We start from the raw sequence: 27,732 nt of genomic DNA, 5'->3' as shown, positions 1-27,732 counted from the left end.
TAAGCTTCGTAAACTCGAAACTATTTTTTGCAGTCTATCGATCCCTCGATGCTGCTCAAATTTCATATAAAATATTTTCTATTATTAAATTTACCGTTAAATCTATCATAAAAATCGAAGTTCCATAGGGTTAAGGAAATAGAAACGCTCGAGATGGATAAATAAGTAAAGAACGTAGCAGGAGGAAAAGGCGCTCGCGCGAACCTACACATTGCATACGCATTTTGCAGGCTGAGCGACGGTGAAGAAAGGAACTTTGAAAGTAACAAGACAGAGGGTGTTGAGGGAAATCACGGGCGTGAAAAACACGCAAAAATATAAAAAAAAGTAACTGACTGAAGCACGCGCAGATCCGGTCGCCAAATTTGTACGAAATTGAACAAGTTGGCGCGAGTCCGTGAGAAAAGTTAGAAAAACGTAGAAACATAAGCGAGAGCAAAGACGCGACGAATAGTGTCTTCCGTTCTATCTAGAGAGGTTATGTTAGCATAACAGATGAAACAGATGCGATGTGAAATAGCAGTAAATCGTAAGTTATGCTTATTTTGTACCGATAAAAGTGCACTTCATAGCGTAAAACTCAGTTTGATAGTAATTGCAACCTTTTGCAATCCTATTTTCCTCGACACTGAAAACACTTTTGGCCAAGTATCACGGTAAAAGCGCTTCATTGGAAAATAAGGATGTGAATAGTTTTTGTCATCATTGTACGTACGTTGAACGTCGAATACATAGTTTGCGACAGAACTATTGCAATTTCGTTACTCATTTTTCTTTGTCCGTGATCACGAAACTCGCTGAGAGCATATAAATTTGGCATTTTAAAGAAATTATGTTCCAAGTCTTGAAATTCAAGGACGGTGATTTTTCATTGGAAAATGAATCAAGGGGGCGGTCGGAAAGCGACAATGTTTTCGTTGATATTATCAAAGATAATTCATAACAAACAGCGAGAGAAATAGCCTTTCGGACGATATTATTCGTCGCTTGTCTCAAAGAGAAAAAAGTAGAGAAAGGGAAATGGATTTTGCATGGGTTTGTATTACGTTAAGCGATATACGCGCGCGCACACACACACACACGATTAAAAGAATGGAGATAGTTGTATTTAATATTTTACCAAAGTTGAAGTATTCGTTTTTGTTTTAAGTAGCACTTGTGATAGCACAGGTGTTTTTATCTTAATTCGATCGTAAGCACGATATTGCGTAAAACTTTTATTTCTGTTTTTTCATGTACGTTAATTACATTTCCATGAAAAGCATCGATCAGCAAAATCATATTAATTCAGAGCTATATATATAAGACTTAAATTTGCTTTCTTCTTAAATGTTTAACTTATTTACTCTTTCATCTTTTATACGATATAATCTCTCAATTATACGATATAAACGAAGGCACATAAGCCGATTAATCATTATAAACTGGTATTTTAAGTATTCGTTTGCATTTTAGTTTTCAATGTCTTATTTTCATCTAGACAGCCTGGACGTTAATAACGAATTTTTGTGGTTTTACGATTACATATTTCGTTGACACGATCAATAACAACACCTTATGCACAGAAGCCACAAGACAAATTCTGTTTTAAACGCCATTGCACATTTAATATTAACACGTACTTGTACGATTATTTCGCGATCATTTTGTGATTATAAATCACTCGCGTTCCTAACGTGGACGATGACCTAAAATCGTCAACCCTTTTACATTCAGATTCAGAGTCTCGTGGTTTTCATCGAGTGTTTTTCCAAGCAGTATTTTCTTTCCCTATCTCTTGTTCGATATATTTACTATATATCTTTGTTCTGCCTTCTAGAAAGTTTCTAGAACAATGGTACAGAAATGATGAACGTATGGAACATATACTAAACCTACTTTCGCTTGAAAACGATAGTCTGTCTCAATTATTTTGAAAAATCATTTTTTTTTTACTTGGCTTAATAACTATTTGCAGGGTTGATTCGTAAGTTCAACGGCAAACAAATAATCTCTCGTGTCGAAGTAAACGTAGTGCTCGAGTTAAATAGTTTTCAAGTCTAGGATCGATTAGTTTTCGAAACGCGAAATTATACGATTAATTAGTCGTTGGAAAAATACATAGAAACGCGTAGAAATTCTTTAGTTTTCAATAATTATTTTTGGGAGACTATATACTTACTTACGTACGTGCATGCATGGAACGTACTCGATGCGTGTATCTCGATGAACTGATCGTCAAGTATGTACAGTGTATGTAAATAAATTGAAAGATAACGCATATAATAAAGGACATAACGATGTCCTTTCAGTCCACGACCTATATAGATTTCGTCGCGATTTCAATGTTTCACGTTTATCAAGAAATCGTGATAGGTGAAGGAATCTTGGATTGGCGCTTACTATAAAACAATCAAATCAGAAGTAAGCGAGCAGAGAGAGAGAGAGAGAGAGAGAGAGAGAGAGAGAGAGAGAGAGAGAGAGAGAGAGAGAGAGAGAGAAGGACGAGGCGAGAAAAAGAGGATAAAGGGTACGAGGGTACACATCGCGGTCGATTGGTGCGGGATAGGATGACGGTATGGTCACATGGCCGTTAACCGTTAACTATCCTTTGAGTCTCGTTGGCGAAACATTTCACCCGTGCAACGTCTCACTCGGTCCATAGGGCTGTGACAACGTATGGTCGAGCTACGATGGCGCATATGCTCGGTTGCTTCGTAAAAAGGCATTTTCACAGTTCTACTAGCGCACAAAATAGTAGACTCGGGCTCTTGGGGCCGTGTAAGCATCGTGTAACGTCATACCTGATTACACATAGTGATCATCGAGCCGAGCTTATCCCTCGTATGCTTCGATAAGTCGTTAAGAACGCACCTCGTTGAGCTCCAACCTCCGTGCTAACGGAATTGTCCAGTCTTCCGTGATATATGTCCACGTATTATTAGTCTTGTGGATCTGATGCTTCATTTTCACCCAGTGGCAGAGGGGCATCCTCCGAGTATCGTTTATTATTATACGCACTGTTTGTAGCAAAAGGGCTTTGTAGAAGCTAATGACAAACTTCGATACTCTGATTAATCGTTTATCGTTTATATGTACGTACATGAGAGTTTAGTTGCTATCTTCGCTCGTCTGACAGTCATCTTTTTGCTTGTCTTGTTTTCTTTGTTTCTCCTCTCTTTGAGACAAGCGACGAACAATGGCAAAATAACCAATCTTTGATAAATGTATCGGGGAAAAAAGCAAAAGCAAACGATATCACTAGTTGACCAATATCCTTGAACATTTGCCAACGGCATCGTTCCCATATTTATGATTACTGCGATGAATGCTGGTAATTCGTGCCCCGTGCCCGGTCACGTGATGCCGCGTGTAAATATTCCGCAGCACAGCCTTAGTTTTTAACCTGGATCGGGTTAGTACTTATTTTATTTACTATAATAGTAGTAATACCAATGTCCTTACGTTTCTCTATCGACTCTCTAATAAATGGCATTCTCTTCCTCGCGGGCATCCATCGCTTACCATAGAATGAAATCTAGCTACAGACTTTAATAAACAAAAAGTTACGTATACTTATAATTATATCTACGATACGATATCGATCGGCTTATAGTTTGATCGAACAATGTTTGCGTATCTCAAATACGATAATGCAAATTTTACTGCGTTTACGATGAATTTATGTTACGTCTATCTAGTTGTTCGGATGTCAAGTATCTGACTACGTATGTAGATTAATCGTACGAGAGAGAGCGTTGCTCAAATTCCAATAATTATGACGTGTTATTCATTAAGGATGACGAGCAAGATACAGTTATAGCCCACATTTGGTACAACATCGGAAAGCAAGGAAGAGACGAACTGAATATTAAACGAACGATTTAGGAAATAATTATCTTGCGATTCAAGTACAAAAAATACCATAACGAAAACTACCTTTTTACAGAAAATAAATATCAATAATTGCGTTGCGATTATAACACGACGATATTTAACACGAGAAATTTAGAGCGTTATAATACATCGAACGTCTTCCTCGGACTAAACTAAAAAACAGTTAAATAACTTTTACGTGTGAAAGCGCTTTCTACGAAAAATAAAATGGCACAAGATAAGGTGGCGTAGATGGCACTTTGAATGGCTGAATGCTCCTTATATAATAATTATATATACTTTACGCTATTTTCCATAAAAGATTTTAATTTTTTCAAGAGAAAGCGACCTCTTGCATTTTATATGTCGCTTTTGAACAAGCGTATCTACATATAAATGAAAATCCCACGCGTTTTGTATTTCAGCTCGAATCTTCGAAAAGCTACATCGATTCTGATAGAGTCAAAAAAATCAACTCTTTAAACAGATTTTTATTCAAGCATACGATCTTTCTGGCATAGGTGCTTTTATGAAAACTAGATCAAAGTTCTCCGAATAAAGTTGTATCGTTTATAATCAAGGAACTGTAATATGTTTTTCTCGAACGATATATTCGAGAACGAGAAGTCGTTTCGCGACAGGTTAATATCCTTTAACGCATATTTTATATTTTATTTACTTAAAAAATTATTTGGTCTTTTCGATTCTGTTAAATATGTGGTATCTATCAAACGATATACCCTATCATCGCGTGACTTATCGATATTCTTTGATAAAATTTATGCGGTTGTCGGAGTTAAACGTATGCTGTTTCAAGCAACAAAAATTTATCCCGCGCTCACAGGTATATTTTCAAAAAAAACTTAAGAATTTGGAGATATTTGCAAGCATCGACGAAAAATCTATAAAGAGATAGTTTACTCGAAAGAATAGACTACTAACCAACTTTGTGCGTAATATATTTGATCTTACGATTATTTCTAGTAAAAATAAACGTTTTTATTGCGTCGTATCGTGAAGCTTTTGATTCAAAGTGTGAGAGAAATAATTAGCTATTTAGCTAAGCGGTTTTTAATCGATGATATACACTTATATAACGATTATACACTTTACGTTTATGCACGATATACCGAATATTTTCTCTGTTTTAATATGAACAAATTTAATCGGTTCGTTCACCTACACGCTGAACATATATTCATCAAGTAAGAACTTTTATCGTCGTAAACTTCTCGCGCGGGCTACTCGTGCTTTCCATTACCGAGACCATCGACACGTTCCTAGAAACCTTTTCACGATTTATCGTTCACATTCGAATAGAAGTGAACATCGCAGATGAAGATAACCTCGTACGATAGGCGTGACTGCTATATGTACGCGTTGCAACGAACAAGGCAAGATACGCGAATGGATGCATAAATACAGTCGAATACTCTAGTTATTTGCCGAAGACCGTGATGTAACCAATAGAAAGATGCCACTTTTTAGTCGAAACGAATTACAAAAACAAAACAGTTTATTTAAACCGAAAACGTTGCTTTATAGTGTTTAAAAACACCGTTAACTTTTAAGTTAATTATCGTACATATTAAGTAAGCTAATTATCGATCAATTTCTGCAAACGACCTTAAAAAATTATTTACATTTCGAATATCCGCTTCGGTTGATCCTAACAAAACGAGAAACTTATATAGAGGCGATGTAACATGGGCAGTACATATTATTCTATACGAAACAATTAAAATTTTTATCAGAGAAGTATTTATTGGTACTTCGTTTAATTTGTAATTCGATTAATGTTGCGAGCTAAATTATTGTTCTTGCACCTACGCGTTGTTATTTCTGAAACAAATAAAACTAAAAAATGAGAATGTCGTTAATTGAAAAGTGTATCCGATCCTCTTTAGTCGAACGATTAGAGGGGAATTTAGTCGCGTTTTGCGAAAAAATCGATGATTGCGATACGATATTGAAAATTATAAAAATTTTGAATTAAGATACACTCGTAAAAGTATAAAAAGAAATTTCAGCAGGATATTCGAAAAAGGGTAAATTGTTCCAATTACAATTAGGAATAATCTTCTTGAGCCTTGAATTTTCAAATAAACGAGATCAATTCACGCTGGAAAATCTTAAAAAGACCATTGATGTGCAAGGTGACCCACGTAACTGTGTCTTGAAAATGATCAGGAATGGGAAGGAATATTGTAAAACAGAATGAAGGCTTGTGTTTCTTATTATCTTGTTAGCTATTGGCACGCTTGATACGAAGAAAGGCTATAAAAGATGAGAAAAACGTTAGAAATGATTAGGAATTATTCGAAACTTTAACAATCGTTACCCAGACCAAGGAACTTGAAGCAACATCTTTCGATTATAATTGCCGTCTTTACGAGACGTCGATAATTTTGCCAAGTCCAAGAAGCTCGGTGTTTATCGTGTACCGTCGTTGCTTTATCATTCGACCAGTCTATAGCGTAAAGTGTAAAGCTTTTCCTTTTTTTGATCTAACATCTGTGCCAACAATTTCGTGCCTCGTCTTCCTTTCTATTTTCCATTTCCAAATACTCCGTTGAAATCAGATTGGTCGAGTTATTTGAACCGAAACTGTTCGAGTTCGAATAATTTGACTGATCTGAACGAAGCTTTCGGATCAGTATTTCCACTCTATTGCGATATTCTATCCGCGTTGTGTTAAGCGCGTGTGTTTACGCCGGGCCGTTCTCTAAAATCATTTTTTCTACCGCTTGACGCAGATTCTACAAATCGATCTTCTTTCGATTCTCTTTTAACATCGACCTTCTCGTTTCCTCCATTGACGCGACTGTCTGGCACAGCTATATAAGTAGGTTTGTCTAACTGCAGAAGCGATTGCCTCTCATCGGCCACGGCTGGACGAAACTTATACATTCCACTGGAACGCTGCTATTCGATTGAAACTTTGACGCTTAGGAAACCTGTCGCTCTGTTTGGTGACCTACTGTACACGCTATCGATACAAACTCTTCGCGCATAGTCTTTCAGTCGAAGAGCAACGTAGGAAAACGAACGACGTTTTGATCCGTTTCGCCTAGCTATTTAACCGACGGCAATCAGCATTATGGTGTAGCGTAAGGAGTAAGTGTAAGTGAACGTTGTGCGAAAATCTGCTAGCCGCAAAGAGTTAAACGCATCGGAGACTTTAACGCGTTTTGCGAAATATTATATCTAAATCGTTCGCATCGTTGAACATCTTTTAGTCCATGAAATATATTTTATTTTAATCGTCGTAAAAAGTTTACTAACGCGAGTCATCGATAATAATTATAACCACCGTGGCAATCAAGGTGGTAGGTGTATGTCTGCCGATCGTCCTTTACAATTATACGTTTACTTCAAATCACCGAAACAATTTTACCATTCTAGTCGTATACCCATGGAAACGAACAACCTGATTCTGATTGTATATTATACCGACAATCGGTGAACATACTTGGAATTTGATATATAGGTAAGATTCGCAAGTTAGGGCAGTTAGACGTTCTCGCTTCTTCGAATATTTAACAAGGGATATTCCAAGATGGTGAAAAGCAAGTTATCGAGAGACGTACGTTACCACCGTATGTTTAAACGCATTTTTTAAATCGTTGAAAATATCTTTAGTCTAATTTTAGTCTCTGATCTTACCTAAGATCTTACCTGATCGTAAACGGTATTAGTAGATACGGATTAAAATAATAGTTATCGTCGATCGGCGATATAAATAGAGAGGCAATAATAAGAAGGTGGAAAAGCGACTTTCAACGTGTCTGTTCGATGTTGGAATGTAAGAACGATTAAAATATTCGTTACTAAATTTTACGTAAATGGTTATAGTATATATACTTTATTATATATTTTTCTATTTTTATTCTCCGCGATTTTCACATGTTAGAGTATGTTGTACGCATCGGGCATGATTATATTTCTAGCAGCATTGTTGTATATTCCTATCAATTTTTACTTCTTCTATCACAGAGTAGGTACCCATTTAGTAATAATAGTAGTAATAGTTAACGGCGTATTTGAACTTGAACGATTGAAATTCTCAAAGCTTAATGTTTCAAAACGATTCTTACTATTGTTACTATTGTTACCAATGGTGAAATGCTCCGAGATCGCTGAAATGCTCTTATCCACTTTGTACAATAGAATCTATTGTCTTAAACAGTGCACGTATGACGCAAATATAAAGCATCCTTTGTCATGGAATAAAGGTAAAGGTACGTATTTCTAACAACCTTCCCTGAAATGATAGTAACGAGTTTATTCCAACGTCAAGCCCTTACACTCGGTTAAAAGAACAGTCTGTTTTTCCATAGTTAATTGAGAAAATAATTCGGTACGAAAACACACTTGTACCTATTTTTATAGAGTTTTTGTTCCTTCGATTTCAATTCTTCCGTGTTGACGCGTATGTCTTTGAAACAAAATAATCGCACGTAAAATAATGCGCATAAAATTGCGCGTAAACATATATATGTAATACGTAAAAGTGTTTGCCCGTTAACTATTACAGATCATTTTAAAATTGCACGTTGCAGATATCGAATAAATCAAGTTTAGATGGCAGTTCCACGCGAATTTACCATCTATGACATTTAGGTTTATTCGATATATTTGTAAATTATTATTATCGTGATGTATAAATTGTAATAGCGTAAAAATTCTGTTCAAATTAATTGATCCCATATACTTAATGATTTTAACTATACGATAGTTATTAGTAAATTATTTTACTTTTAGTTGCTACTTTATTTAAGTAAAGATTAGGATTATTATATTTCTGTCTTATCGTATTATAGCGGGCAATTTAAATTTTAGCGATGTTAAACGATGATTGATATTAAAGCATCTTTCTAACACGACGGTAAACGAATCGAGCAAAGTATACGTGCAAATTAAAAATAGATATAAAATAAAGTTACCGAACCTTACCACGTACCAAATATTGCGTTGTTTAAAACGGATTTAGTTTATATTACATGAATATTACATGAAGAAAGTTGCACGTTATAAACCAAAGTAATCTCATACGAGACCGCGTTGAAATTTATTTAAAATTCCTCGAATGTATTCATGGCCGTGTATCGTATAAAAGTTTTATCAATTAAATGGCATGTTTTTGGCTCTATCGTACATATACTCGATTATTTATACGTGTACCTGTAATATCGTACATATATGTTTAAATTGCGTTGGAAACGATTGTCATGGATAGCGATCACTCTGAATATTAAACAATTCTTTTCGAGTTCTCTACATTCTTCGTTATTTATATTTATCAGTTACCATTGAATGTTGTAAACTAATCGGTAATTTATTTCGATCGCTTTAAAATTACTCTGACGAATTTATATACAGTTGTAGAGTATAAATTATGAAAAATTCTTATGTACGTATATAACGTTTGAGAACTGCAAGAGAAGAACGCGATAAGTCGCGTCTTTTACTTTTTATTTAAGGGCAATTTTAGAATTCAATGCGTTATATCCATCGATACTATGATACGTATAATCGTCTTTTTATTTGGTTTTGATGCGAAACGTATATTGTTTTACCGTCTTCGTAATTTTAGAAATATTACTCCAGTATTCATATATACATATACATCGCAGTTTTATATTAATATCGTTCTCCATGTCACGTTTTGACACATAGCATCTTTGTTTTGTATTCAATTACCTTTTGATACGTGAAAACCGCTTCCGAACGAAAATAAAATAAATTTTCTTAGTTCGCCAATTTCATTTGCTCCGCTTTACGCGCCAAAGTGCGAAGGCGTTTGATAATCGTCCAATGTTTTCGCACAATCTAACCGATCTGGTCGGTAAACGTAAAGTATTTTCTCAGCGACTCGGCGACGGATCGTGCGAAATAAAATAGAGTAAAAATCGAAGGGAAATAAAGTATATCGTAGCGTTCCTATACGATTCAAATTCTCGACGGTCCTCGTTTAATTAAGAAACGCGTGAAACCGTACGTACAGGGTGTCCCACACACAGTCCCATAGTCCCATGTAACTGATACAAGCTACAGCTTCGAATCGGTAGGAAAAAGTTCGGTTTATACTTATATCCATTCTGCAAGCGATGGGATTTTAAATATTACGCGCGATTTATCGATTTACCATCATTTATGACTATCGTAGAAACCTTATATCGTATTGTCTCTTGGTCTCTGAATTGATTGGCCGTAATTTTTACATAAACGAAAGATCATATAAAGTACTATGAAAGCGAGATATTTCGAAAAGTTTGGTTATATTAATATTTGGGTTAAAAATGACAATTAACCTCTTAACGTAACAGATAGATATGATGGAAAAATCCGGAGAATTTCTTTCGCGCGAAAATCTCATTTCCCGAACTTATTCCAGCTCAAGGAACACACTGCTCTCACCTGCGCGTAACTATATAACCACGTACGTATGTATGCGCTTGTGTATTAGCTCTCTGCACGACTCTCAACCGAACGTACATACATTCAGCTCCAGATAATGTAATATAACAAATGTTATAAAATATTCCATGCAAAGATATTTGCTTGGCTTTCCTATTTCGGATAACGGAGATTTTACGAAAGTGTGATTTTTCGTTATTTCTGTTACGTACTTATAGAGCTGTATCGAGGGAGAAGATGAAGCGATGTAAATTGCACGAACGTGTATCGGAAAACTGAAGATTTTGCGTTTGATTCTACCAGAAAATCTAGGCCATTCGTGCAATTGCGCTATAAGTATTACATTACTCCATAAGTCGACGTTCGAACGAGACATGGAAGGAATAAGTGTGGCAGAGGCTAACGAAGGTCGCGTAGATCGCGCACAACTTGGTCTTTTAAAATGGATGGATTCGATCATTATGTCTGACTCTTGATTTATTTATTCTACTTATTACGGCAAATATTTCGTTCGGAATACATACTACTTATACAAGGTGTTTCGTTTATCTCGTATATATATGCATTAATATGCACGTTACTTTTTCCAAACGTTTATAGACGTTTTAGATCAAAGTTGTTTGATCAGGAAGGAAAAATAAATATTCTTACAAAGTTGCGTTTCGTTGCGTCTTTTCCTTTAAAAGTTTGTTCGAGTTTTCGCAAGCGGTTACTTTTTAATATCAGCGACATCTTTTAACGAAATCTCTTTCGGAATAAATATTTTGAACAGAAACAGAGATGCTCAATTTAGCGTTATCGCGATATTTTGCCCGTTCTACGATATTCAAAGATGTACGTACGTAATATGTCCGAAGTTTATCCTTTGTAATATATAAGAATAGCAGCACCATCGACATAACATATCGTTGTTACGTAAAAAAACCATCGATGAGAATGAAAAGCCGAAAGACATTTTTCTTTCTAAATTTCGAAATTTATAATAATCATCAATATTTAATATATATCGATATTTGAGTTTATTTCACCCGTGATAACACTATCGTGATTTCCTTTTACGATAGCTTTTAAGGTTAAAATTCAGCGTGAAAGTAGTAACAGATCGTTTGGCGAATGACGGCTGTCAGTCGGCATTCAGGGAAAGTCCGGTTGAACAAAATAAACAGAAAGTGGACGGGTAGACGACTCTTTTTGCAAGCATCGCGCTCGAGGATGTACGCTTTCGTACGTACGCTTTATCGATTGGTCCGCGTACTAACCTACGTTCGTTCCGCAGTACAAATGTACCAAAACGACATTTACTACGGATTTGGTCACATTGTTCCGTAAATGAGCAGCACACGGGATACGCGTGGTACGTAAACGGCAACAAACGAAATCTTCGACTTAATTTAACACGGCCCTGCGTTTTCCTTCGTTGAAGGAAACAGCGACGTGTTCTAGCTTAAGCACGTGTCGAATAATTGCGATAATCGCGATAGTTACAGTCGTCGAATTTTTCGAGTCAAGAAGAAAATCGTATAAGTAAGAAAATTTCAAAAATATTTTATTAATTTACTAATCGGACGTGATTACTTGTCTTTCCTGTTTTATACCGTTCATCCGTTGTTTTTATCGCTATGAGTTCTTCGTCGCTGTTTTTAATCATTTACACGTCTGACGATGAGTCGAGAACGATAACCCGATTAACGATTACCCGAATACATGTACCGAGAGTATAATATGGTTAGGAATATTTCGAGTATTTCGTTTCTTTCGCTGTCTTTTGCCCGGTGTTATTCGAATGAAAGGTATTCGGGGAATCAAACGTTTGAGTAAAAGATGTTTGGAAGATCAGGCGGATCTATCGTAATTTCCAAGACATTCTGTATCTCTCGGTATTTATCAATCATTCTGCATCCTTCCGTTATTTTTAGAGATATCGAGGTACTTTGTCAAGAAAAGTTGTTCGGTATCGAGGGGGCCGTAATATGGCAGTGATGATTTTTTTGCAGATGGATGGTTTTCGGAGATTTCGAGGTCACCGCCGTTCTTTCAAATCGATTCCCGTATTTTTCTATGTCCGATAGAATAGCGGATGTTTACACGATTTCAACGACCCCTTGTACAAGGTCGTTGGACGACAAACGAACGACCGATCGTTCGTATCGATGCAACTTCGAAATCACTGGATCGTCGAATCCTGTCTACTTGTTATTACTCGCGGGTCGACCGTGGCGCATGCTGCAACGAGTCTCTGTTTCCTATCCGATGACGCTACTGGCTTTTCACGATATTTCGCCGGTACACGATACTTTTTGATGTTGCCAACGGAATACATATGTATTTGAATCTTTCACGGAAAAAGATCAAGCAGCGTTATATCAGACGGATAAGCTAGTCACGAAACTATTACGTTGTTTTAACATTGTAGCATGTTACGTTGGTTAGAAATGCGTACGTATAAGTAGGTCCAACGAGGGCTACGAATACAGGGAACATATTACGAGATACGTCGTCGCGGTACGCGTGACGAAACAAATAATTCACAAGCGGTAGCAAGTACACGGACTTGGACTATCCGACAATTTCAAAGGGGACACTCCTTGCAACATTATCGCGTAAGATTCCTTGCTTACGCTTATTTATCGTCGAATGACAATGCGTGTATCAGAGACCGTTGACATCGTCCAAATATTCTCCATTCTACCAGCTATGAAAAAGTAAAGAAAGCAATTTAGAAAAACGAAGGTGAATTTGAAATCTCCGGAGACCGTGTTCACGTACGAAAGAATTATCGCTGCCATGTTACAGGCCCCTTCGCGCTGTACCACTTTTGCAAGCAAAGTTTTCCCATTTCCCTAAAAATAACGGAAATATTCAAAGCGATCGAAGTTATTGCCGCATCCTGTATATTTCGAAGAATAATATCGTTAAACTATTGACAAACAAAAATAATTAAGGAAATACGATTCTGTTGGTTAGAAATAAAATATCGAGCAAACTAAAGGTAAAATAAAATTCAATTTCGAGTTAAAATCTAATCTTATAACGTTCCTCGCAGCAGCGTTTTCTATTGCTTGGAAGTAGGTTTGCTGGTATATACGGTAAAAGCGCTAAAGATCAATCTTATTGCAAAAAGTACGATGTACGGTAATTGTTCTGTTCCTGGAACCGAATCGCAAATACTTGAGCTTCCATTACGGAATATGAGATTTCAAAGATGCGAAGAGCGTAATTTTTATTACAATTACGAAACCTTCCAGTTTTTGTAAAAACTAATCGAATTTAATTTCTTCGAATCTCGTTTATTTATTTATTTACTTTCGTCAATTTGTCGGCTGCGTCAAACTACTCGTTAAAGTTACCTAACGGAAATATCGAAATTGCGAGCAGAATTATTAACGTAAATAGATAAATAATTGTTAAAATTCCTCTTTTAGATCATTCAGGATAACTGATTACTTAACGATTTTGCAAAAATACGTGCGCAAATAAAATTCTCGAAATTAGCTAATTAGCTAATTAGCGTTATTAGGCAGACTCGATACAACGGTTTCGAATCTAACATTTTTGTTACAACGTATTTATGTACATATATGTAGAATATCATCGTATTTACCATATGGAATAAAATTATTCCGAAACGCGAGGAAAATTAGTCTCTTTACCGTAGTTTAACTTTCATCGATTTTTGCTTTACGAAAAATTTCACATAAATTTAATACGTAGAAATGCCTAGTATCATCAACGAGTTTACAACGATATTTAATACCACTAATGAAATCGTTACATTTTAACTGGTAACGCGAGCGCTCCTCTCGCGGCTTCCCGTGGATCGAACGCCGTCAACTATTTATGAAATGGTTCGATCTATTTCCGCTTCTCGCGATATCTATCGCGTCTGTTTTGGAAGTCCGTTTAATTCGATGGAATTAACGCAAATGCAAAAGATATTTCTAAAACATCCCTAGGATATCAGCCTCGTCGTAAATATTTTCAACGACTTGTATAAACTTAACGAGAAAATTTATTTTATCGTTATACTTGATCAAATTTATCCGTTTGTTTTATTTATTAATATCTTGAATGTTCACGCGCGAAACATATTCCAAGAGTGTGTGAATGATGGGACAAATTAACTTTTTCAGGGCAACTGTCCTCTTCTTTACGATCCGAGAACCGTTATGCTCTGTACAGAGTTTAATCAACTTCAAAAATTACAAATACGAATTATTCCGTCGATAAAATTAATAATTAACGTCTTACGATTAAATTATAAGGTTAGCTTAACATTATGTAGTTTTTATTCCTTGTTTGCGTTACATTCGCGCTATATGTACATATTTGTGTTTTTTTCGGGATAAAGGTTTCTTTTGTCCCTTCAAACTTATTTCTTAAGGCATAATATACAGATACACGTGCAAGTTGCCGGATTTACTTCGTAATACCGTAATACCGTAATACCGCCATACCGCCGTAGCGTAACGTGTAGTGGAATGTCCTATACAAGAAGATGCCAAATGTTTATTTTACTTCACACATAGGAACACGCCTCGAATAGAATACCAACTTGTCTGAATTCCTATTCAGCTGCAACGTGACTGGGTCGAGTGATGTAACAGTCGAGTGAATGAATAACAATTTCTGTTTGATATAATAATTTGATGCAATCGTACGGAGAAACGCAAAGATAAAACCGTCGTCGGTGCTTCGCAATCAGTCTTCGGGAGGGAGGGGGCACAGGTAATTGTCACTCGAGTGGCACTCGTATTTGCGACAGCTTTGTTTCGCCACGGCACTCTGTTCGCGCGATTACGATTCGTACGAGACGTTGGTCGAAAGATGAAACGAAAAACGAGAAAGGACACCGGCGCGGCATCTATGTACGTTTATTATCTATATATATTTATAACGAACGTTGGCGCATCCGATTCGCGTGAACAAGCTTGGAAAATCTATACTCCAGATTCCAGATACAAAGGTGAGATAATTATAAAATACCGACGCGTTGGTTCGCCGAGGCCTGCAACAACGGTCGGAGAAACTTAGGTGGCGCACACGGTGCGTATCGGTGAAATATCGAATAAATCAGGATGAACGGTCTCGTGTCCAGCGAATCGTCAGGCTCAAAGGGTCTGGAAATAGCGAGGCTAGCGAAGGAATCTTATCGGTCGTTGGACGTAATCGGCACACACGAGGTAGGTAGGATCGAGGCACGATCGGGGACGATCGGGGACGATACGTACGATTACCCCGCGATAGAGAGAGAGAGAGAGAGAGAGAGAGAGCAGAGAGGCAGCCCCGGTTAGCCAACCGGTCTCCTCTTCGTCGTCTTGAGTCCTTGGAGCGTGAACGGAAATAGCCATCGGTGTGCACCGGAAGCTCGCAGCAAAGCCCCCTCCCTCCCGCCCCCGTTCTAGAAAAGGGATCCCTGTAGCAGAGGTTCTGCGGTAGCGCGGCAAGGGTCGCCAGCGCCGTGGAAAGAGAGGAAAAAAAAAGAAGCGCGATAGGAGGGTGGAAGAGGAGCAGGAGAGAGCGCGGTAAAGAGGATAGGGGGATGGAAAGACGGAGTAGTAGGGTCGGATGGAGCGGAGTTGTAGATGGGAATGGGGCAAAGGGGTGGAAGAGGATGGAGGATAAAAGGGTAGGAAGAGAAACCGATCGTCGGTAGGGGGTTGGCTTGGCTTGGGTTGGGTTGGGTTTGGTTTGGTTTGGTGGTGGTAGTGGCGGTGAGGAGAATAGCGTGGCCGGACTGTAGGAGAGGGGTGGTATTATATTTGCGCAGGGCCGCCCGATAGGGCGCAGTATCGTCGCGACCGCCGTCGCGTGCACGTCGATTTTCTGTGCGTTTACGTGTCTTTTAAACCGCGAGTGCATCTGCACCGAGAACATCATTTTCCCTCCTCGTCGGCCGTATTACCGTGGCCGGCCTTCCTGTATCCCATCTCTTTTCTCTTTCTCTTACTCTCGCTTCCTCTTTTTCTCTTTCCTCGTCTATTCATCTTTCTCGCGTTTTCTCTCTCCTCTACTTACTACTCTGTCTCTCTGTCTCTCTGTCTGTCTGTCTGTCTGTCTGTCTGTCTGTTTCTCTCTCTCTCTCTCTCTCTCTCTCTCTCTGTCTGTCTCTGTCTCTCTCTCTCCTTCTCTTTCTTTCTTCTCCTCTTTCTCTCTTTCTCTGGCTCATCGTGCTTCCGTTCCATGCGTGCCCGTTCCTTTTCGACGTTTCGCGCGTGATCGTTCACTACTCCACTGTAGTTTGCGTTCCCCGAGCCGCGTTTATTCCGACCAAACTATAAACAACAACAGAGACCGTGAGTCGAGCGGACGCTCGAGCAGGAGTCGCGAAGTGTTCTGGCCCAAGAGTGAGTAGAGAAGTGTCGTTTACGTGACCATTGGTGTGTTTGTTTCTGTTTGCACACTGCCTCCGAAAATAAAGGATCTTGTTCGTTTCTACCCTCCCGATTCTCGCCCCATTGCACGGCCCCCACGCTCGAAGTAACTTTTCGACGTTCACGCAACGCGACCCGATCTCTCTGTTCGCGTTAATTCGGCGGATACACACCGAAAGGCTGGCTGGTTGGCTGGCTGGTTGGCTGCTCGGTGCACGAATAATTGCCGGTAATTGCCGCGGGATCGTAGGGTTTTCGAGGGATCCCGTTTCGAGTGGCTCGATGGAGTAACGAGAACGAGACCGACGACGGAACGAACACGCTCGTTTTCGAACCCGCTGACGCCGCGCCGTGATAATAGAGGGTGAATCACCACCATCCGAGCAAAATGCTATCACCTTTTGCCGAATGCGCGATGTTAGCTGACATTCTCGCGTTGCGTGAAAAGTCGGCGGAATAGGGACCAAAGCTAATTTCGACAACGTGGATCTCTCGCTGCAACGATACCAGGTGGGTATTTACGTCGTAAATGTTTCCTCGTTACACCTGTATGCATCGCGTTCCCTCTCCACCTTCGCCGATTTCCAAGTTCTTTCCGTTTCTAACTTTTGTGCTTTCCGTTCGTCGAAATTTTGACCCCTTTTTATAAAAACTTACGCTCTTAAAATCTGTATTTTCCTTTCTCATTGCGTAATAATAATGATCGTCGTGTAACAACGATACTCGCGAGAAGGTTCGTCAACTTGACAGAAAGATCTTGGAACGAGATAGTTTTCTCGGGATTTAGAAACGATTTTAACTTAAGAATGAAAATAAGATAATAGTGGGAAATAATTGTTTATTTTTCTTAATATCTATCTATGTGACAACTCTGTCGAGCCAACTAGCAAATACGTTATCTATTATTTGCTATAGTATTCTAGATTACCGTGCTTCGTTCGATCCTACTTCTCGTATTTTAATTAGAATCGAGTATGCAAATTAAGCTAATTTAAAACGAGATTCAAGTTTTTATCGCTTCGCGCAACGTATAAAGAGAAATAATTATCTCTTGCAATTTCTGACTTTTTCCTATTTTCACGTTCGAACGCGACGCGAATTTGCATTTCTTTGAAAAAGTCCGTTTTATCGCTGGCCTATTATCGAACATTTCGGAATATGAAAAACGAATTGCAAGTGCAATAATAATTTGATCGATAATTTTATCCTTTTTACGTTGAACTTGGATTATTATTATTATTATTACTATTATTACTATGAATTATCATTACGATCGTCGCGTAATTAAAGTTCTCCGAATCTTGCGATCTCGAAGATCGTAGTTGCAAAATATTCGTAATTTTAACGGTATTTTAGTCCATATAAATTATGACTATAATATTATAAATGACGTAACAAAAAGTAAATCGCGAAACGAACAAGCTACAATTTATTGCCGTTATCGTGATAATTAACGTTAGACTTTTACGTTTATAAAACTATTTCTATATTAACATTGTACGATAGACTTTGCCTTTGTAGACAAGTACATGCGTACATACAGTGCCGAACGAAAGTATTGGCACAGTCCGGATTTTCGCACAAAGTTTGTCGTAAATCTCTAAAGAACGTGATTCTTTGTTTAATTTTTTTTACAACACTCGCTTTAAAGTTCAAGTACACCGTGAATCGCGAATTTTGATTCGATGACGTTTGATTTGATATTTAGTACGCGATCCTCTTTCTTGTAACAGCTTTTAGACGATCAGGCATCGGACGTATCAATGCTTTCGTGATTTTTTCATCTATTTCGTGCCATTCTCCCCGGATCTTGCTTAGACCTAGCACGGTGTGTTCGAAATCCTTTTGCCTAGTTCGGACCAAGGAAGCTCGATAGGATTTTGGTCTGGCGGGAATCGTTAACGCACGGGGTGTATTAAAAATGACCGCTCGTTTAACGACACAGACCGTGCGTTTGGGATCAAACGGAGAATCGCGTTCTTTACAGACTCGCGAAGAATTCTGTACAAAGATCCGCGGGCTGACGAATTTGCTCTTTTATTTTTGTATTTGTTTCACCGGGCTAAAGTAAGAAGCAGAAGGGAATGGTCGATGGTCGCTTCTAATTGTCTAGAAATAAGGATATGTCGCGATAGGACGAACGGTGTGCGAGTCTACGCGAGAGAGAAATTCGATTTACGCGGTAGCGTGATACTATTGTACGCGAAGCGTCTCTTTGTCCAACTTTGATTCGAGTCCCCCTTCTAGCATCGTCCGATTCCCTGTACCACGATATACGTCTTAAAACTTGATAGAGCCGATGATAAACCGATAACCGGTAAGATCGATGATAATTGTCGCACGAAGAAGGTGGCTAAGAATATCAACGAAATTTACTTCTCTTCTCTCGAGTCCTTTCTCGATTTATAGTTTCTTTAGAACGACGATAACAAATTATCGATATCAGGTTTCGGCGCTTTCAATTATCAGATAAACGATGGAAAGAATATACGTACATATACTGGCTGGTGCGTATGGACCGAGCTGTATAACCTGTTACGTTATCTCTCGAGCGTTCGTTAGCCAAAATATAATATTTCTATTGGATCGATGATTCATCGGGTGATTATTATATTCTATCAGTGACAGGCATACGATGCGTTAATGCCGCGTGACCGCTATATCGCAATAGAATATTATCCATGGTTTTACGTTGCTCCCATTACCTTAACGGCTTAACGCTGTGCACCGAATCGTTAATATCGTGCATAATTGCATCGCTAGATCATTTTCAAACAATTCATTAAAAAATTTACATATTTTAAACGATTTTTCGTATCGAGAAAGCAGCCGTGTATCTTGATTTCGTTTGAACGATCGATCGAATATTAACGAGAATACGTATAACACCTATCGATCGATGAAATATATGCAAAATTTGTGTCGTATAAATATAAAACGTACGAGCACATCATAAGAGAGGATGATCTGGATTTACGGCGTCGATTTTTGTATCGAGTTTTATATCGTATTACGTTTAAATTTTCTCTTACGATAAATTACGATCGATCGATGAATTTCTCAGGTCAATTCTGTCGAAACAAATGTTCGTTTTGAAGCAACAACGCATGCTCTTCAGCATTCCGCGTTAGACGCGTAATACCTACGTGGAAGTTGGACGATCTCGATTTCGCGAACGTCGCGGGGAAAGTACCCAGAGCTTTTTGACTCGTTGTCAGTTCTCTTACCCCGCTCGGTGGCGTCGCGTCGTCGGATCTTTCAAGAAAAGCCTTATCGCTTTCCACCTGCCGCAGGGCACCGTAAACCCGAGTGTCTCCGAGTCATCGGCCCCGTGCACCGTGCACCGGTCCGCGCCGACGGACAACGGCAGCGACCGATCGATGTCGGGCCCCTCGTCGATCGTCGACACCCCGAAACTATAACATCCGCCGACTCTTTACTTAGAACCGCGCGCCAATTCTTAACTCGGCAGTCGAAAGTATCACCGCTCGAAGCCGTTATCCAGCCGACACCTTGCGATGCGACGACATATTTATGGTTCCGGCTGTCGGCCATACTATGCGTCGACCTAGACGCGTGCCTGTATCTAGCATCTATGCGAGATCCATGCGAATAGTAAAAAATACTATGGCTGATTTTTCCGTTTATATCGCCATTTCTTTGAAATTTAATACACTTTCGAGAGTCACGCGGACCTTGTACAGTATTGATTTAGTTTTCTCATGCTTTTGCGAAGAATAAACGTAGATCGTAAGGAGCGTAAAGGAGTATACGTACAACGAAATAGAGAGAAACCTTTGTTTTCGTACACGATGACGTTAAATTCGCGCATTTCACTCGATATCTTTGATCCTGAACCTGACTCGATCGCTGTGTATATATATGTATATGTATATGTGTATATATACATACATATATGCTTTGCACACAGAATATCTATGCATACAAGTACGATCGAGTTATTGTTCGTTGAAACGTCGGTTCGAAAATGAGAGAAAAATGCTCTTTCGCTTCCTTTTCCTCGAGATTGAACTTTTCGTGAAAAATTTCTTCTACTTTAAATGTTACTATATACGATACACGGTGTTTTGCATAAAGCGTTACATATATTAAATACTTATATACTTTGACCGTGTGTGTGCGCGCACGAGTATAAGCATCGTTCCGTTGTTTTTTTCTCTCCGTGCGCAATAAACGATTCAGGATCACAGGTACGTTTCGTTATGGAATAGGTAATAATTTATCGGTCACGATGCTAAATGCATAAATTAGCCTTCAAAATGCATCAACGTAGCAACGTGTTGGCAGTTCTTTTGAGAATTTCTGGCCCGTTTTTAAATTTGCATAAAGCGGAAATCTTCTTACGCTGGTTCAGCTCGTTTTAATCTATTCTAGTTTTCTTTGCTAAAACGTATTACCATACATAATGACATACCACGTAAAATTCTATTATGCAGTACGCAGACATAAAACGTCGCTTTGGTCCGAATTACAAAGATAAAGTCTCCATTTCCCTCCCTCGTATTGCGAAAAAATTCATATTTTGAGATCGCCAGCTTTCGAAACAGCAAACAACGGATATGTTATTTTTTATATCGGGAGAGGAACGCTTACGTTACACGAAGAATTCTTACGCGTTGCGTAACGTATTTCTTCCGATGCGTTTCATATTTTATATTATTCCACGAGCCTCTGTACAAAATTAAAAGCTGGTCTGGAGTTTGGTCACGACGATAATTCTTCCGCAAAGGCGGTGATGTAAATTTTGTAACGGGTAGCAGCTTACTTCTTAATTAAAACTAAAGCTTTTCTTCTGACCTTATTTTCATACCATTGCGCATTGTATCGTATCTGAACACGCATGTGAACTAGTTGGTAATCCCGTTAATAACACTTCCCTAAGGAAGAAATTATGGACTGGAAACACGCAATACTTTTACCAAGAAAAGCATTTGAAACGGAGGTTTTAGCGAATTAAAACGTTTTCGGGAAGCGCTTACGGTACTCAATGGCGTTTTAACTTTCCTAATTATTCGACTATAATATTTTCAATTTACACGGCAAGTATATTTATTTCTATAATTTATCTCGCGATCGCTCGTAAATTTGACAACTTACAACCGCGTTTGTATCGGAACGAGAGCGTCGATTCGTCATATCGTGTCGAAAACACGCGTTGAGAAGGGTGTTGAAAAGATGGCCGACGTTCGCGAGATTCCGGATATCGAGACAATGAGAAAAGCTGGTGTGCGAAATTATCGTTCGAGGCTTATTTCTCGAATTATAGGTAACTTTGTTCTACGCTAGAAATACGATCGTAGCGGTACAAACGCGAAATCGAATCAGCGCGCGAATCTTTTTCCCTGTTTCGAATATTATGCTTGTCTGCTACTCGCTGTGAGAAACGAGATTACGATAGAATTTGAGCCGTTATATTTAATTTCGTTGATTTACGTCAAAGTGAGAGACGCGAAGAGCGAACGAAATAAAGAGAAAGGTTCGTTGACTGACTCGTTACATCCAGCGTGAAACTAAATCACTGTTTTAAATTTCTTCAGCGTAAAACTAAATTATTCGTAACTTAAATGGCAAGCGTTAAACGACGTCTTTGTACGATCCTGTCGTTTACAATCGTATCATATATGCAAATAGCACGTATTTTTTCTAATACTCTGTTTATAACTGTAACGTGTATCTGTCGTTAGGAACGTGTACAGGATAGCGCGTAAATTTCCATACGTTGGAACGACGTCACGAGTTGACATTGGAAATTACAGGAAACGTTGGATATTACGCAACGATAGGGAAAGGGTAACGAGCACTTTTAAGCTGTTGCACGGACGAAAATTTGTACACGGTTGTTTTTTAGTAGATCGTTAGTATCCGTAATCGAGCTAGTATCCGTTTTCGACGCAAACTCCTTCTGATATCGCGAAATCGTAAAATTTCCATCGTGTCGATCCTTTCGAACGTATATACGTGTTTATATGCGAGAAGACTATCCATATGGATCGTACGATCTACTACGTTCGTTTCGTCTGTAAAATTCTCGTCGATCCATTTCTACGGATTCGGTAGCAAGCAGCGTGCTTTTCGATTTACACGAATGCAGCTGTTTTTTATTTGAGCGCGTAAAAACGGGAAGATACGGAGGTCAAGCCAAATAAAATGCTTAGGTATTAAAGTTTTTTCAAATTAGTGGAAACTTCGATATGGTCGGATTACGCGTTCGTTCCACTCAACTTTTCGAAAAGGAATTGAACTCCGGCGTTTGAGCCGTTCGAGTCGCTTACCTGATTCCACGTGAGGTGGTATTTGGTGTAAGGTGCCAAAGAAATAGTCGGCGGTGCTCAGCAATATATCTTTTTAACGATCCTCGCTTTCGACTCATTTCGTACAATTCTCGATTACCACTGACTATTCTCGCATCGCGGTTAAAGCTCGACTATTTTTCTCATCCGATTGGTTTCTTGTTGTCGTCCCTCGATATCCCCACTACGCACGCGTTTGTTAGGCATCCGCGACCGTTGCGACGTACACCGTCTTCCAAATATTTGGCGGAAGAACTATCGATGGCTCGTTAGGCGTGTCGACCTTACGCTTCGGTCATATACTTTGTATATCGACGAAACCGTTGAGACGTTTCGCTGTCGAGTGACGCTACGCACGAAACTAAGGTACGTATCGCTTAATCTCGTACATTCGACTATTCAAAACATTTTGCGTAAAATGCGTGGAATTATATCGAAACGTCGATTAACGCGTCGACGATGTATCGTAACCGTCGACAAGTATATTTATATACACGTATGTAATCGTACGTTATTTAGAACACGTCGACGATCGAGATTACTCAACGCGTTCGCTACGAATCCGATTTTCACTTTCTACGATACACTCTGTACGCTAACGAACAATTTTCGTACAGTGCCTGTTTTCGTATTTAGAGCAGAGAAAATAAAACTACGATACTTGCGTTATCCCTTAGTTTTGACAAGACTTTTGTCGATTCGTCGATACTCGTAAGAATGTCTCGTAGAAATAGTAACGTCGATGCAAAACATACAATTTCGCATTTAGTTCGCGTATTAAAAATCAATATCTTTACCGCTCTGAAGCAGTTACACTCGTATACGGTATACACCGTCGTTCTTAAACACGAATAGTGTCTGGATCAATTTGCAAGATCTTTTCCATCTGATGTATAGTTTGACAACCAGACGACTCGAGTATAGCTTATACGTCGCTATATCCTGTCAGAAATAAGCAAGTGTCGAGTGTCGGTAGTACATATACGATCGTAGATATTTCGACGTATGGCGCGTTTAAATGCGTAGACGTAGATATTCGCAAAAGTATATTATGTGAAACGCGTACGCATGGTATCCAAGTACCACCCACCCTTGTTAGTTCCCGCCACCGGTCGGTCATCTTGCTGGCCGTCTCTCCGTGGCATTACATCGAGCGTCCAACGTTGGAATAACTCGATCAGCAACCAAAACGAGTTATCGCTGTTAATCCCTTCGCACTGTAGACGAGATACGCGGTCGCCATACAATTTCGTTCGCGCGTCCATCTTTTCGTATTTAGAGCAAAATATAGATGGCGAGTATGTAGTATTTTTATAAGTATAATATAGCGTGTTTCGTAATGCGCGATACAATCGAGAGTCTACACGAGGTTTCAACGTGGAGGAATACGTCATAATGTAAAATTTTGCTCCCTTTCTTGTGCTCCCTTTTCCACAACATTGATTTTAAATACCAAAGAAACAGATGGATTTGGCGAATATTTGCATGGACTGTAGAATCACCCTCTTCCTAGTCGTGCCACGAGTTACGTTACGAGACTCGATTTCCGGCATTCCTAATTCTCGTGCAATTTTATTTTTCGATAAAAATGTTGTTTCGTCTCCCATCGTATCCGTTTAAACAGTCGATTTCTACCAGATTTACGCAAACGTTAGACGATGTATTCGCACTTGTTTCGGGTATCGTACGTGCTAACAGAGCGGATGGATCAAGCGCATTCTCTTTAGATCTTTGTCTGAATTTACGTACGTGATATCTCCCGTTCAACGACGATGTACGCAAAATATGTCGTACAAAGCGTTGCAGATATCGCGTCGCGAGATATCTTGTGCGGTAGAATCGATACGGTTCTGTCGAACGTTTCGTCGATCCAACGGCCAATTTATTTATTATTGTTTATTATGCAGGAAGAAAGATTTGTTAAGCAACACGCATGCCACGTAGGTATCTGCGCTCGGTTCCGATCGGTCGTTTCTGTGGCGACGAGAATGTGAAAATCTTCGAAACAAATCGAGGATACGTTCTGGTTGGTGAAACGTGGCAAAGGCGTATTACAAGGTAGTACTGCGATGCCTTCGATTTTCACGACGTCGCGCCGCGCCGTACGAGCTTATAAAGTAACAAGACACCAGAGGCAACGAATAAACTACATAGTTGTTTTTGCAATGGGTGAAATTTCATTTTGCAGTTCTTGCGAGATGAAAACACGGTTGCGGTTACTGGAATAACGTCGGGAAATTTTCTAATAAGAAAGCTGACTCGTCGAATCGGTTGGAAAAGAAACGTAAATGATACGTCGCGTTAAACGTAAAGCCAGTGGCTAAAGTTGACTCAGCTTTTTTCAAATTGTAACTTTTTGCCAAAGCGGACGATGATTATAGAGGAATAAAGATTTGTTTTGAAAATTTGTAAAGTCGATTATGTCGTAAAGTGGTTGGCATCTTTCTTCTAACTACGTTGTCGAGAAAACGGTTTAATCGTTTAACCTTCCCTTTCGTAGTACGTATAACGATGTATCATGGTACCACCTATTATACAACGTTAGTTAGTCGTTAGTGGACGTTAGTAGACGACAGCCATTTCGTTGGAAAGCAACAAGTAGTTGCAAAATACATACCTATATCGATAGCGTGACCTAGCTAGGCAATAAAGACCTGCTATTATTCCTTCTTCGATGAAACGTTAATCCAAAGCGGGATTAAAATCCGTTGCCTTAAAAAATATTCAATTTCGATCACCTTCTTTCAGTTACTTTCGTTCAACGGTTAAACGAACGTTTCGATAAATTTATCGCTTCGTACGATAAGAAATTTTCGTCGATATTCCACGATGACGAAATTTCCTAGTTATTGTTAAAAAGTACGACAACGACTATTAACGATAAAAAACGATAAATAACGATAAAAGCAATTTCCTTTATGCCTTACCATTCCTTATCGGATTATCGTTGCATTTTTATAGGACGTTCTAAGGCAACAAATTTACCTACGTCTTTTCGCATCGATATCTTGAAAAAAATAATCGTCGATATATTCGAATCCGTTATTTAAATATCCAACGTTCTCGACGAGTTCGTTTAAAACATTTAACAACTATATCTCGTTATTCAACCGGAAAATCAAATCGACGAACAAAGCCGCTTTCTTCGTAGGTTCTGGAAGCAAGGAAATCGAAGCTGTTCCATGGAAGCAAGAGGCAAATTATATTTCGAATCTCTTTGATTCTGCGCGGTTTTAATCCGCGATCGTATAAATATGCAGGACAATGTAAATTCTCGATGCGAATCGTTCCATTGTGAACGGTCGAGAGCCAATCGAATCCATCGCCGAGCTATCTGGTAGTTTCAGCCTTAGACCCAAAGGAAATCTCTTTGTCGCGGATCGTAGATCGTAGAGCGAATCGTCCGAGTTTCTCTCTGGAAACGGAATGGCCGGTCGAAACTGTTGCTCATAGCGAACAACATAATTTCGCGCGTTTAACGATCTATTAAAACAAAGTTACGATTACTCGGAAGTTGGGAAACATAGGCGCAGCGAACGAACGAAAGGGGACGACCAAGTTGGCCGATTTAATTTTCTAAATATTCATGGTGCGCCGCGCCCTGTCCCTCTGGCAAACGACGAAGACCTGCCGTCAACTCGGAACACCATAAATATTCTACGTCGCGCCACGTCGTCCTAACTCGAAACGAGAGACGAATACGGTATATCGTATATCTCGGATGGCAGCTTCGCACCTAGCGCACACGGCGAACCTAACGAAATATTAAGTTATGCGATTATCCATGTAAATGAAACTTTCCTTTCTCGTTGGATCGGCAAAGGCTATTCCCGAGATAATTCGGCAAGTAGCGAGCAAGCTCGGGTTCGATCTGACGGATCTGACGGATCTGATGGAATACCTAGCCGATAGACGTTATTCTCCTTATCGGGTATCCGTACACGCTTTTAAAATTAACGTCCGTTCGAATGCCATAACGAATCTGGCCTACGGGGAAATGAAAATTATATTAACCCGGCTGGTCGTAAGTATTCCACTTTGACTCGTTGCGTGTTCGAACGACGAACGAATTCAGGATATTGTTATTCGTATCGCGAGAGGGCCTAGATAGAACGGAGAATGGCGAAAAGCGATCGTCATCGATGGTTCAACGCGTGTTCGAATCTTCCCGTAAGATTTCGAAAAGCCCGGTAATAACGTTGCGCTTTATCCGGCGTACAACGGAACGAAAATGCGAAGTCCGTGGCGCGAGTTAAAGATACCGCTAACGAGTAAAAACGAATTACTCGTACGTAATGCGACGAAGTTCGTACATAGTTGCGCAAACTCGTAATACGGTCTGTCGTTCTTTATGCTGTTTCTTCTTCGAGCGAGAACTCGACCAACGTATTCGGTACTAACGTTCCTCTAGAAATTCATACGTAAACGAGAAGATATCGTAATTCGATTGAACTTGGCAATCCAATTGGAATCTGGGAGCGGATCAAAATAGAAACCTAAAGAAAGACCGATACTTTGCTTCTTTCTTACGTCGAGTTCTTCTTCACGATGCGGTTATTATCGATTTCGGATACACGATCCTTTCGTCCTAAATGGAAAATCCTGTAGCTAAAGAATTCAGAGGCGTTGCGGCTTCCAAAGATAACGATATTTTTAGTCTCGACTTCTTTTCTCCTGTCATTCTGGATTCTTCAAAGAAATATATAGTCTTTCATACTCCAACAAAGTTTCGCTGACACGAATTCGCCAACATGCCATTACGTAAATTAGATATA

The 27,732-nt window shown here is 39.1% G+C and overlaps 2 protein-coding genes across 9 annotated transcripts in view; one reads left to right on the top strand and one right to left on the bottom strand.

Annotated features, from left to right (window-relative positions):
• The window catches only part of LOC139990085 (uncharacterized), a 78,548-nt gene extending 55,486 nt beyond the window's left edge, over positions 1-23,062 (bottom strand). For both annotated transcript variants that reach the window (XM_072008989.1, XM_072008990.1), the window contains exon 1: positions 22,940-23,062. In XM_072008989.1, the coding sequence (XP_071865090.1) occupies positions 22,940-23,037 (98 nt within the window). In that variant the 5' untranslated portion in view covers positions 23,038-23,062. The remainder of the gene's footprint in view (positions 1-22,939) is intronic.
• LOC139990084 (1-phosphatidylinositol 4,5-bisphosphate phosphodiesterase epsilon-1) overlaps positions 15,977-27,732 on the top strand; it is a 121,891-nt gene continuing 110,135 nt past the window's right edge. For 3 of the 7 annotated variants that reach the window (XM_072008986.1, XM_072008987.1, XM_072008982.1), the window contains exon 1: positions 15,978-16,619. The gene's annotated coding sequence lies outside the window, so the exon portion shown is untranslated. Of the gene's footprint in view, positions 16,632-16,678; positions 17,169-27,732 lie in introns of those variants that run through there. The other 4 variants (XM_072008988.1, XM_072008981.1, XM_072008985.1 and 1 more) reach the window with 4 other exon arrangements.

The sequence above is a fragment of the Bombus fervidus genome, chromosome 8, assembly GCF_041682495.2.
Source record: "Bombus fervidus isolate BK054 chromosome 8, iyBomFerv1, whole genome shotgun sequence".
NCBI lineage: Eukaryota > Metazoa > Arthropoda > Insecta > Hymenoptera > Apidae > Bombus > Bombus fervidus.
This window is presented reverse-complemented; position numbering and strand designations above follow the sequence as displayed.